General features: G+C 42.0%; 1 protein-coding gene and 1 long non-coding RNA gene across 5 annotated transcripts in view; one reads left to right on the top strand and one right to left on the bottom strand.

Annotated features, from left to right (window-relative positions):
* The window catches only part of LOC139626485 (cadherin-2-like), a 91,931-nt gene that overhangs the window by 76,865 nt on the left and 651 nt on the right, over positions 1 to 14,415 (bottom strand). For 2 of the 4 annotated variants that reach the window (XM_071486814.1, XM_071486815.1), the window contains exon 2: positions 4,893 to 5,028. In XM_071486814.1, the coding sequence (XP_071342915.1) occupies positions 4,893 to 5,028 (136 nt within the window). Of the gene's footprint in view, positions 1 to 4,892; positions 5,029 to 9,580; positions 9,752 to 10,308; positions 14,408 to 14,415 lie in introns of those variants that run through there. The other 2 variants (XM_071486813.1, XM_071486812.1) reach the window with 2 other exon arrangements.
* LOC139626488 (uncharacterized) lies at positions 6,109 to 9,207 on the top strand. Its single transcript, XR_011692311.1, has 3 exons — positions 6,109 to 7,664; positions 8,229 to 8,292; positions 8,491 to 9,207. It is a non-coding gene; the product is annotated as an uncharacterized lncRNA (long non-coding RNA).

Below are 14,415 nucleotides of genomic sequence, written 5' to 3'. Positions count from 1 at the left end.
ACTGACAGTGGAAAAGATAGACTCCTTCTGATTGGTCTTGACAGGAGCTTCCACCTCCCTGTCACAAACTTCCTTTACTGGGGTCGGACTCTTTGATCCAGAGGTGTTTGTGGTGAGTGCACCAGGAGAGTGAGCTGTCCTCTAAAATCACCCAATACTGTCCAAGGTGGGTACAGATTATCCAAAGTCAGTGTTCTCCAGGTAAACGTAGCTAGCAAGGTGATTGCCCACAGACATGTGTGATTATTCAGAATAGATGTTGGTGTGGTTGACAAATTTGATGAAACAATCTGCAGCAACACGATCCAGTTCTGTCATAAGAGGATGAAACCATCCTCATCATTGAATCATTGCGGAGCCATGGCAGTATCACATAAACCTTTGTTCACTGTGACTCAGTGCTGTTCTGGTGCTGTTGCTTTGGTCTGAATCTGTGAGCTAACCACGCTCTCTCATTGAATCTAGCAGATATAAATAAAAAGAGCTGGGAAATAAATGTGGCATCTGGAAATAAAAGTCTCTGGAAATAAATAAATGTGGACTTAATAAATAAAAGTCCTCTGAAATAAATAACAATGTGATTTTTAAAATAACAATTAATTTTTTTATTCATTCATTCATTCGTCATTTATTTATTTATTCTCACTTGTATATTTATATTTACATTTATTCATTGATGTATTGCTCAATTTATTTATTTCAGGATTTATTTCATAGCTGTATTTATGTATATATTTAATGTTGATTTAGATGGCAACCCATGCGAAATATCCAGAAGCATGAATGTAATGTAACACGTCTGAGACCACTTTCCCATTCACTTGAATTAGTCCACAATTGAACCTCACCTGTCACACTGAGTTCAAGATTTGTTCATTCTAGTTACAGGTGTCTTTTCTGGGCTCTTCGACAGCTGCTTCAATCATGATCAGGAGCTCATCACAGATACTGAGAGTAAAACAGTCCCTCAGATCATCAGATCTGAGATTTGTAGCTGACTCCTCCCACCCTGGACACAAACTCTTTGTGACACTCCCTTCTGGCAGGAGGCTGCGGTCCTTTAGGACCAAAACCTCTCGCCACAAAAATAGCTTCTTCCCATCTGCTATTAGCCTTATCAACAAGGCTAGAGAGCCCCACTGTTGCTGATCCCCCTGATCCTCAATTGCACCAATCACCAGAAAAAATTCCTTGTATGTGAAAACATACTTGGCAATAAAACTGATTCTGATTCTGATTCTGATTCTGATCTGACCATCTGCCCATAGTTGGACCAGGCCTGCACATGCTAGCACAAAAGAGCAGCAGTTATCTTCAGATTGCCATCATCTTGTCTGTGCCAGTTAATCAGCCTCTAACACACACACTTGTGAAGAGCACACAAACCTGTTTTTGTGGCATGAATTAATGTTAGCGATAGCTGAAATGACCTGCTGCCACCAACTCTGTCATTTTAACTGACAACAACAGTTAGCATGAGCTAACCATGTTTAGCCATGTATTTTCACCTTCACACTGTCATCAGGCAGAGCAGTGTGCAACAACACAACAGCGAACACTAAAGTGGAGCAAAGAAACAATTCAGCTTTGATTCATTAAGCCAACAACATTACAACCTGCACCTGACACTGACTTTGTGGGTCTCATCCTACAACCTGAACGATATTATTAGAACAGAGAGGACAGTCTGATGAGGAGGGTGAATGCGCTCAGTGCTAATCAATAATGATGATGCTGTGATCTGAGATGCTAGAGATCAGGTTGATCCTACGGTGACATAGAGCTGAGCAGGCGATGTCAGCCATCTTTTTATGAAGAACCTTCAGACATATAACTGACCATTTACCATTAAATTTTCTATCATCACTAAAAGATTTTATCCATTTCATCCATGTGCTGTTGCCATAGTGACAACATGCTGGAATCCATCCTTAAAATTAAATCAATCATTTATATTAAAGTCACTACTGTCTCCTACAACACTGTTACATAAGAGAGAGAGAGAGAGAGAGAGAGAGCACACCCACTGCTGAGACATTAACAAGCCCCTCAGAGAACAAAGGAATCAGATGAGGAGGGAGAGAGAGAGAGAAAGAGAGAGAGAGCTCACTCTGTATCTCGGCCGCCCTTCTCCAATCTGGCTGAGAGGGGAAACAGTGATACATGAGACAAGAGTAAAGTAGGGCAATTCCCCACAAGATGGGGAGGGGCGTCTTGTGGGATGGGGGGGGGGGGGGGGCTGACCAGCAGTATAAGGCCGTATCACTGACTAACACTCACTGCCTAAATAGGAAGGATGGATGGGACCATGGGAAGGTCAGAGCAGTCAGCCCCACTGAGAGTACACAGGACACACACACAAACGTGATATAAATCTGCTTGCACGCACACGCCCACGCCCATGCACACACACACACACACACACACACACAAACACACACACACACACACACACACACACACACACACAGATAATGTACACACATGCAAAGCCTGCATGAACTGGAGCTCAGATCTACACACACTAGAATATATACGCTGTACTTGGAAAAAAATTATAACACACTGCAGTGATGAACACAAAAACATACACACACCTAAGATGACAAACAAGAGCAGGACCCAAACAAACACCTCCATCATGGCTTTAAAAGCAAACCAAAACCACCACATCTATTTCTTCACAGACAGATAGTGATTACACACACACGCACATTAGCTGGATAATCTTTCCATTTTCTTATTTATTTTTGTTCCTTTCCACAGAAACACGACCTGACTCATCAGCCCTGCTCTTTTTCCTGTCCCTGCTGGATCAGTGTTAGCTTTAATGCTAATCTTATAGCAGCCAACACAACCAGAACACACTCCTCTAACAGGGCTGTCACTTCAACCTCATACATTCTTCCTTTGCTATTTCTCCATGTTGGTAAGAAGCTAAATGAATCACAGTTTAAAATATCCTGTACAGCTACACACACATCAGTTGCTAACATCCAGCTCTAACTGCTCGATGCTGTTTGTCATTATGAGCTGATCCCAGAACTGGGACAGGACCAGACCCAGGCTGAGACCTGCTGTGTTTCAGTTCAGCATATTGAGATGCACATGCACACAGAGGACAGTGTCAGAACCTCAGTTTGACCTGCTCTGAGCTGCTGCTCTCCACCTCTCGACTCCTTCACAACTTGTCCCCCAGACACCCTGTCTGTTCATAATGATGTCTCTCCCTCCATCCTCTCTCCTCTCATCTATAATTCACTCTGCCTCGGCTCCAATTAAATAATTAACTTCACCCAGAGCCATCAGTTTGAGTTTCTCCATCCTGCTACACAGCAACATGATTAAATCCTGAATCCAGAGTCAAAGACAGAAAGAAAACACATTGTGCAAATAAAAATGAGAAGTGAATGAAGTGAGATTGATCTGTGAGCCTTCAGTCAGCACTCATCTTCTCTCAGGTCAGTGTATCACACACTGTCAGCAAACAGCTGCCTGCATAGCCACGAACATCATTGCTCATTGTTGCTACGGTTACGGGAGAACCAAAGATTTTACACTACTTATTCTAATGATGGAACTATAAGGTTAATGTGATGTAGGCTAAACTATGGACAATGAAAGGTATTGTGACTGAAGAATGACTGTAAATAAGGCTAAAGGATGAATGCTAATGTGAGCACTGATGCGGTGCTGTCTCCAATGTCTCCACTTCCTCTACTGTCTCCACCGTCTCCACTGCCTCCACTGTCTCCACTGCTTTCCACTGTTTTCAGGACACCTTATCATCGATGACACAACAGATTTAGAGGAACAGAAGAAGACGCAGAAGTCAGACTAGTGGATAAACAATGACCAGCAACACAGATCTTCCTCTCCTCATCTTTCCAGCTGCCTGTGATATATACAAAGCCTCATCTCACACACACACACACACACACACACACACACACACACACACACATACACACACACACACCACTACAACCACAGTGAAACTCTCTCTCTTTCCCTCATTGCTCTGTCAGCTCCAGTCACTGTTGCCACTGTTACACTTCAGAGGGTCCATACAAGTCCACTGAAGCACACACACCGTTTGAAATGAAAACATAGTGGTCTGACATGTTTACACAGTCTGACATGGAGCTACCTCCTACCACTCCAAGCAGGACGTGGAGAGACCACTGGCTGTCTCCCAGTCGACCTCATCAGCGTATTACCACACTGCTCACTGATCACCCTGCTGCTGATAGGCTGAGCCCATCAACCCTCTGACACTCAAACAGCAGCAGCAAATTGACCTGTTACTGCAGACCAGGCTTTGACCTGTGCAGGTCTCTGAGGGCCTGCAGTCCGATTCTGAAACTAAACAAAGGTGAAGCTGTGAAACTGTGATACAGACTCACTAACTGCAGTAACCTTCCCCCAGAGACTTAGAGTTAGACGACGCAGTCACATCCTCCTATAGATCAAAAGTTGAATCATAAGCCACTGAGGATCAATCAGAATGCAGTTTATATCCATGTCTGTCCAGACTCATATGATGTAAGTAGTGAAGACTTTAAGAAATCTAACAAAGGTTTGAAGTGTGTTTGCAGTATGGCTGGACTAGATGAATATATCTGCTACAGGGGATCATTTACCCTGTTGTGAACTAGGACAGGACCACCAGAAGACGCACAGAACACACTCACAGTCGAGTATCACCCATCAGAGGACACTGACCCAAGCAGAGGGACAGTATGTTGATCCTGCTCCATCATCAGTCCTCATCATGGTTCAGATATCAGCAGGACTCAACAATCCCACCCAACAGCAGGGGATTATTACTGGAGCAGTCCCCACACTGAGTCTGTGTGTGTGTGTGTGTGTGTGTGTGTGTGTGTACTGACTGTTGTAGACAGCCTGTCCCTTTGCCAGCTCCTGATCTGTCTCGATGATGAACTCGTCCTGTGTAAACCCCCTCATGCATGGCAACGACCCCTGCTTCCTTGACAACGAGCGCTCTGCCTCTTCACTCTGAATGAACTGGAGAGATAGAGGAGACAGATGAGAGGGAGGAGACAGATGAGGAGGAGACAGATGAGAGGGAGGAGACAGATGAGAAGGAGACAGATGAGAGGGAGGAGATAGATGAGAAGGAGACAGATGAGAAGGAGACAGATAAGGAGGAGACAGATTAGAGGAAGAAGACAGATTATAAAGAGACAGATGAGGAGGAGACAGATTAGAAGGAAGCAGATGAGGAGGAGAAGATGAGTCATCAGTACATGAACACAAACAGGTTATAAAAAAGATAAAATCAATTAAGAGCAGTCGTCAACTGGCCCAATTCATTCTTATCAGCATCGTCCCCCCTAACCTCACACTACACACAATCAAAAACACAGACAAACACACACACATTCAGCCAGGCTGTGGTGCAGGATGCTGTACACACTTAAGTGATTACATTTAGAGAGTGAGTGGGGCAGAAATCAGGAAGCGGACCGGAGGTCAGACCAGGTCAGAGGAGTCCGGTCCAGCAGTTTATTTTAACATGATGAGCCTGACTGTGAGGTCCACAGTCTACCTGCTAATAATGATAAATAATGATAATAATCATAATGATGATGTGATCAGTCCACTGACAGAAGGAGTTAGTGAAAAGGTTGTGTGTGTAATATGATTTTCACCTGAGTATTAACCTTGGTTCTGACGGGTCATGAATCAGGTCTCTGAGGAGGGAACAGGCCGATAAGACAAGAACAAACTTCAGTAACAGCTGCACCACAAACTGTCACTGTGATGTAAAAACTACAGCGTATTCATGGCCAGGTGTATAACAGTCTGTCTTGTGCTAGCAAAACACCCCCTCCTGCTTGTACCACTCTTGGTCCAACCCTGATGAGACTCTGACAGAGAGCAGGAGGAGGACTCACACACTGTGTGTGTGTGTGTGTGTGTGTGTGTGTGTGTGTGTGTGTGTGTGTGTGTCATAGCTGTGCTGTTTACATGTGATCGATCATCTCTCAGCATGTGTGTGTTTAACATCAGCTGAGGAGGGTCAAACTCTCACACTCAGGCCTGATGTGAGTATAGACACATCTGGATACTGCGGATTGTGTGTGTGTATTGTGTCTCTTACATTGGGGCATGGTGCTGGTTCAGAGGAGCAGTACAAAATTACTGCTCTTCTGAACCCGCAGCAGGACGAGGAGGAATAAACTCACTCAGTATAACTGAACACCAGCAGACAGTGTGTGTGGCAGCAGCTGTGTCACGTGCACGTTCAGAGGCAGGTGATGTGCACATGAGCACATGGTGATGAGGATGCTGATACACTGTGCAGCCCTCAAAAACACTGAGGTTGTTAGTGAAGCTGTGTGTGCGTCATCTCTGTGGACTACCTGTCCTCTTCGTGAGAGGCAGGCCCCAATCACTGCAGGTAGTGGTGAAGGACTGAGAACTCAGCTCTCACCTGGTTCAGGTGAGACAGCTCACATCAGCCCTGACTGAGATCACATGATCAACAGTCCACAGACACAGGGAGGGACACCTACTGTATCATCAGTGTTCAATCACTGTGCAACGCTGACACACACACACTGAGCCACATGTACTGTTACCAGGGCTGTAACCAAGGATTAATTTATTATCTATCAATCTGTTATTAATGTAATAATTGATTGTTGATTCTCTGAAATGTCAGGGAACAGGAAAATGTCCATCACAACTTCAGCGCAACAAGTTACAACGAGTCATTGATTATCTAATCGATTAATCCTTGGGGGGTAAAGCATCTGACACAGGGAGCCAGCAGTTTCCCAGATGTTCATCCCATCCAAAGTCTTCAAGCAACGGCAGCTCTCTGTGACTCAGCATCTGTACAGTGTAGAATCCACTATGGACCAGCTCAGACCAGTTTTACTGAGGTCACCTAAGTGACTCAGTGTCTTAGTGAGTGTCTGTGTGGTATCTGTATTGAAGTTGTAGTAGCATGTATGTAGAATTAAGGCTATAACTCACTACACTACTTTCCTCCCCCCTGTCGCCAAGTGCTTGTTCTTTATGGGAACTGTTGGGTTTTTCTCTATAACAAAGTAAGGTCTCGACCTTACCCTGTAAAGTGCCTTGAGATAATGTATATTATGATTTGGCTCCATACAAATAAAATGAATTGAATTGAATTACATTATCTATTCATTAAAGGTCCGTACAGTATAAAGGTAATGTGTTTTTTGATTATAAAGCAGGTCTAGGTTCTATATTAATACTGTGGAAGTATCAAAGCCTCAGTCAACACAGAAATGCACACAGCCTGTATTCCGAAACTGAGCCTTAAAACAGCAGTCAGGACTTCTGGAACTTTGTCACAACAAAGCATACACCGCCCTCAGCCACGCCCCAAGCCTGGACCAAGTGGCAACCCACCGTGACGTCACCCACTGGTTTGCAAACTGCCGTTTTGAAGCTTCGAGTTTGCAATTTGGCCGCCGCCATCTTGATCTTTTGAAACCAGAAGAAACCATATTTGGAGAAGAGGGTGGAGCTGAGGAGGAGTGAGGGGTGGAGCTGACCTAAGAGCCAAGGTCACTGTGCCTGCCCATCTACACCGGCTACCTGACGGAGCGTGAGAGGCTGCTCCGTGTGAATCCAAAATCAGTCATTCTCCATAAATCAAGGTAAACTTTAGTACTAAGTGATAACTTACTGTTAATAGCTAACTACATGTATGTCCACATGTGGAAAATATTACATATAGGAATGTAATGTACACACAGATAATGAAATGCTATTGTAACTGAAGTTACCGTATGCTAGCTTACACACAGAGTAAGCTAACTGTATGTAAGCTAACTGTAGAGTAGCAGTAGTATAACATCTTGTGGTAAAACCATAGACTGTAAATGGTAAAACACTTTACTGATGTGTTTTAAAACTGGTTCTGTGAATCAAAGGTTATTGCCTGACTTCATGAGTGTTAACGATGACAGCGGGTTGTCGGTGTCGTTAAGTTACAAAACGATAACGTAATTACAGTGAACTGTTGGTGTCTGTGTCTGTGCTGGAGACCTCCAGACCCAGCAGATCAGTGTTATTGATTAATGTTGATTCTTGCAGTGCAATCGATCATCACGTAAGTGTGCATTGATATTAAGAGTGGTTCAGTGTTTTTAGTTTTTCGTTAATTTCATCGTTAAAAACGGGCGTCAGAACATCTGTTGGAATTATTCTTTCTCTTTCAGAATAAGTTACATCACTGTCTGCTTGGATTGATTATTGCATCTGCACCCACTCAATGCCACTGAAGTGAGTATTAGTTTCTATTATATTATATATCGCAAAACAGTACAGCAGTTTTTACAACTAGCTGGAGGGAGTACTGTATTTTCAGATAACTGTGCGGACTGTCCGTTAATTTAATAAGAGTGCTTCTTATTTTACCTTTTTCCTGCTAGAATATCATACATATCTCACTATTACAGTGTTTCTTTCCATCCGGCCAAGGTCTGGATCATTGGGGACAACTACATCCATCGTGGAGCCCAAAGAGCTACAGAGACCACGGGGATCAACCTTGGTGATGATGGTGTCTCCATCCATTGGTTTGGCTGGGGTGGTCTGAAGGGGAAGCTGTCTAACACCTCTACTACTTGTTACTAAAGATGAGGGATTGAACAATTTATTATGCAAACTTGTGACAGTTCACCTTTACCTTGAGCCACAAAAGTATTTTATTTTTATAAAAGTTACTGAATTTAGTAAAAACTTTTTACATACCTTTCCAGTATTGGCGATGGTTAATGATTTTGTTGAAACTGATGATTTTTAAAAGGTGCAATAAAACTATTTATGAATCTCTTGGTCTAAGTTTGTTGATGGTTTTATGGTATAAATTTTGACAATCCTAGAACATTGACAATGAAGGATCAATAGCCAGATATTTTAGTTTGTGCTTTCCATGTGTTTTATGTACTTTATGAATTATCAACTTCAATGACACTGAACACTCATTCACCAAACTGTACTGTTAAATACATCACAAGGTGTATGGTAAAAATCTGGAAAACCTAGGCAATACTTCTGTAGTTCATAGAAAATGCTCTCAGTACACCTTAATCACAGTAGGTTTATTTAAGATTCCATAAACAAACCTACAATCACAAATTAGAAAAGCACATTAAACCCATTTCAATGACAGTAACAGCAGATATTAGTAAAACTAATGTTCATAAGCTGTACTTCACTATACAAAAGAAAAACCATAAAAGGACATAAAATATCAATTTCTTTACTGCTTACTTAACTTGACTTTTAAAATCTCACTGTCAAATCTGCAGTACACACCAAAGATTTTGTAAGGCTAATATTTCTGAAGTGGTTACAGCAGCACACATCTGTTACAGGAGTCACATTCTGCTCCTGGTTGCACTTCTGGACTGACAGTGCCAGCTGTTGTCCAGTGAAGATCCTTTAAATGTCAAATTGGGAAATACTTTCATTTGTGAAAGTGGTGACTAGAGTAAGACTAGAGTAACACTAAGGACAAAGAATATTAAACTTCTCCAGAACTGGTCTGTCTTTCCATCAGAGGTACCTGAACTGGAAGTGGTTTTCTAGCATCATCATCACCATCCATTTGAGAACTAAGGATGTTGTCCATGCAGCCTCCTTTCTCCACAACCAGATGAATGGAAACAAATAGTGTGCTCCATACATGAGGTCCTCCTTCTGTTGGCAGTAGTCCTTCAGCTTTCAGCATGGATACCTTTTAAATCACAGTAAAAGACTAGTTCAGACATGATGGATCAGTTTATCACATACATAAACCAGCTGTCAGGATAACTGCATGAATGTCTACTTCAGTTGAGAAATATTGTGTTTGCACTTAAAGCATCAAATGAATGAACTGCTACATGTTATGTACTAATGTTATTTTCTACATTGTGTATTATACATAACTTCTAACCGTATTGTGATGATCGGGGCGAATGAACAGAACTTCTACATAGAGACTCTAACGTGTGCCTTTTGTGCACAACACATCAACACACCACAGTTAACACTTGACTTCAATGCACATGTTATATGCACATTTTAGTTGGGCTTTTAACATTATATTCAAACATGTATTAACACCTCTAGAGTAAACACAGGTCACCATCCCGGTGGAGCCAGGTCCCGTTAGCATAGAAAACGCTTGATAATAAGCTAGCACTAGCTAGCCAGCTGGGTTAGCAAGGTTAGCTACAATATCATTTGGAAATTGTGATGCTAATTTTGGCTAGCGAAAACACGCTTAAGCTAAAAATAAAATGTACTTACCGTATAAACTGAACAGCCAATTCCTTAGAGTGTCTTTTGGTTCAACCAGACGCTGAACAACGCTGACATTTTAGGTGAACAAAAAGTTAAAACTAATTTTCACAAACTGAAAACACGATGGAAGGTCTGTGTAACTGTATGTGGAAAACTCCAGGACGAAAACACTTCACCCAAAAACAAGTTCACAGCTAATTCAACATCGTTGGTTCTGTGAGAAGGGACTGCTCTTGATTGACAAGCCAAAATGTGTCAATCATACGCTAGCCACGCCCCAATGCATACCCTACTTTATTGTCTATTTTAAATTAAATGGGACTATAATTTTAAAAATGAACATCGTGTTGTATTGAAGAAGACTTGAAACTAGCGATTGAGACCATAAAGTCGTTATGAAAACGTTTACTGGGGTCATAAACCAAGTGAGAAGTAGGGTCATTTTCTCATAAACTTCCATACAATCGGACTTCTTTTTGCAACCAGTGGAGTCGCCCCCTGATGGTCATTCAATAGAATGCAGGTTTAAGGCACTTCCGCATTGGCTTCATTTTCGGGAGCCGGCGTCGTCGTCCATTTTTATATACAGTCTATGGCCTGGACCCAACATCCAACCTTGCAGGATTGGGTTTCTCTGAGTGTTCACCTGAAGTTTGCTATATTTTTATTGGATCACTCAGAGCCAGAGCCTCTCTTCTGATTGGCTCACTGACCTGTTGTTACTCGAGCTCCAGAGAGAAAACTGAGAGAGGAGCTGTAAAACTACACTGAAACTGAACTGGTTCATCAACACGTCAAATAAAACACTGGAGAAGTTAAAATATGGACCTTTAATAAATTAGTCATTTGATCCATACGGTGAGATTAGTGAAAATGTTACCATCTCCCAGAACTAATATGATCTTTTCAAATATCAAACAGTGCAAAGAGAATTAACGAACTGTAATTAAAGAGAGGGAGAACAGATAGAGAAGCTGAACTGTTGGAAATAAAAATGATTTCAATAATTAATCAAAGATCAAGCTTTTTGCTGGGTAAAGTCTTCTTTAAATCTGAAAACTGTACACTGATTTTTTACCTAAAACTCCATTAACATTTACCCGAGGTGTTTTCAAGAGATAATTAATGGCTTATATTAAGGTGTTTTTAATTGATTATATGCATGATTTAAGGGACTTTTTAAGGTCTAAAACCCTATAACAACCAACAGAAACCATGAAACCATGATCATTTATTTCTACCTGAAGACTAAGGGTGGCTGTGGCTCAGGAAGTTGAGCGGGTCATCCACTTATCAGGTTTGATCCCTGTCGAAGTGTCCTTGGGCAAGGCACTGAACCCCAAACTGCCTCTGATGGCTGTCCCATCAGCGTATGAGTGTGTGTGAATGTTAGAAGCACTCCATGTGTAGATGTAAGTGCTGTATGACTGTGTGCGTGAATTGGTGAATGCGGCTCACGCTGTAAAGCGCTTTGAGTGGTCAATAAGACTAGAAAAGCGCTATATAAGCACTCCATTTACCATTTACCATTTAACACTGTCAGCACTGTTCATTCTAAAATTAAAGAACATAAAATAAACACAAATACTGATTAATAGTAATATCAGAATGATTTCACCAATTAACATAATCAAAATCCCATTGATCACAGTGATTTCCTGAAATCAATCCGCTACATATTATTGACAAGATTATTGACAATCATTTCCACTGTTAACCACATGCCATCTTTCACTGTGTCAGCTCTGGTTGGCTAACATGCTAACACGTGTTGTTCTGAAATATATTAGTTACAGCTGCCATAGTATCAGACTGACATTGATTTTCTAGTTTTTACTATTTCAAATGAGTAAAATATTATTTCATTGTAGTGCTGCTCACAGAGCACTGTATCAGACTTCTATTACATCCCTACTGTTGCTGTGTGTAGCATTGGCTTGTATGCTGAGCTTCAGAGTTGAATGAATCCCTGCAGCAGAGACCACATCTCCACAGTGGCAGAGAAGCTGTGCACGCCTGCACACATGGCACAGCAGCTGTTACATCATCAATTATTTATAATTATTAATTATCTGGATGTGCAGATGTGATTGGTAATGACAAACAAACCTGTACTTACTTCAGTGTTAGCCTTATATAGACTTCATAGAGTCAAAATTACATGACTTTGCAGAGGACTTTGAAAAGACAGATAAAATGGAGACATGAGGGCAACATCCAGCCATGGCCACATACCTTTTTATATACAGTCTATGAGACACACACACACACACACACACACTCCACCGAGGTAGAACACAACTCTTCGGCCCTCTCTGTGTGCCTGTCCTCCACTATGACTGGGCTCACTTCACCAGCAATGCTGCCGTAAGCCTCTGAGCAGTGCAGTGAATGAAGGGGTTATCTGCCTAGCTCTGGAGAAGTGGTGAAGATGAAAAGACAGAAAACATCCTTCCATTCATCATTCACTCTTCTGACGTGTTTTTGCACAGAAACATTACAAACCCCGTATGTTAAACTTGAACAGTTTCTGCTGCTGGAGATCAAAGCTAGCTTAGCTATGCTTTCACAGCCTAGACTGTTACCTTAGCTACGTTTTCATAGCCTAACCTGTTAGCTTAGCTATGTTTTCATAGCTTAGCCTAACTGTTACCTTAACTTGACCTCTGCTGCACTGCAGCTTCTCCTCTGAATGTATGTTTCCAATGTGACTTCATTTGTTTGACACAAGTCAGTAAATGAAATCATTCAAACAAAAACTACTTGTGTTCATTCACCTGCTGCTGATTACAGACTGCTACATCATAGTATCATCTGATATCACTGAGCTGGATGTTTGTCAACATGATGAAACATGAAGTCAGTCTGTGGTCAGTTGATTCGTGTGAACCCATCGCCGTAGGAACAGTGGTTACACGACCTTTGAAACAACAGGTCAAATGTTTGCTTTGATTTCAAGTTTCAGTAAGAAAATCAGTTAAAACAAAAATAAATCTGTATCAGTATCATTATACAGATCATCAGCCCCACTAGCAGACAGAGGGGGCATGATGGGGGGGCTCAGTTTTTGGACTCATTGTGACACAGCTGTCACAATCAAATTAAACGTTCATCAACTTCTGCTTCCTGATACATCCACAAGTCTTTATTACTAAATCATTAACCACTTAATTCATACGACTACAGCCTCACACAGCAGCTACATGTGATCACAGCTTTTACACCAAGCTGCAGATTGTAGCTAAGATCAGCAGACATATAAAGCCTTCAGAGGTTCTGAGGTGAGCCCCTCACAGTGCTGACCTTGCTGTTTTGGAGGTAAGTCCTCGGTGATGGATTTATTTTAGGAGCTGACCTTTGACCGCTTGGCACAGCACTGTCCTCTGTCTATTGATTGGTCTGACAGTGTGGGCCTCTTTCTGCCTTTCTGGAGCTCAAACATGAAAATACACAATGACAGTAGTGAGTCAGTGCTAGGTTGTATAATGGATTTGAAGCTCTTTTCAAAGTCTGAAGAAGTGGTGGCCTTCACCCATGACTGTGGTCAGACAGCTGCACATGATTGGTTGTAAATGTGATCAAGTATAAAATGTTGGCGTTATCTCTGGTATGTAAGCAGACAGAGGCAGGTGGAGAGAGACACTTGTATCACCTGTGACCCCTCATGTCACCACCTGCATACCGAACTCCATTAGAAAATGTGACAGTTCTTCTCTCTGAACGCCACACCACCAAGTGACGTGATGGGAGATGTTATAACTGTCTCAATCACTGAGTGTCCATCTTCACAGATGTTCATTTTCCCAGGGAGTTAGACAGAGCTCTGCGCTACATGTTTTTGACCACATTCAATGTGAACCTGTTAAAGGACTGAGGATGAAGAGGCTGAAGAATCTACACACATGTACACACACACAATCTACACAAAAGAATGAACAGACATAGTGAGCTCTTTGATCTGCAGCCTGGCTGACATAGCCACACTGCCATCTTTTTAAAAGGCGTGTTTTCACCGCAGGTGTGGGATTTGGTGCACTCGGCTCAACTGGATCACAGACCAACAAAAGCGTCGAGTCTCAGCACAAAGCGACATTCAACTATGTCGTAGATGAG

This window comes from Trachinotus anak, unplaced genomic scaffold, assembly GCF_046630095.1.
Source record: "Trachinotus anak isolate AG129_WGS33_773 ecotype Australia unplaced genomic scaffold, CSIRO_AGI_Tana_v1 ptg000010l, whole genome shotgun sequence".
Lineage (NCBI taxonomy): Eukaryota > Metazoa > Chordata > Actinopteri > Carangiformes > Carangidae > Trachinotus > Trachinotus anak.
This window is presented reverse-complemented; position numbering and strand designations above follow the sequence as displayed.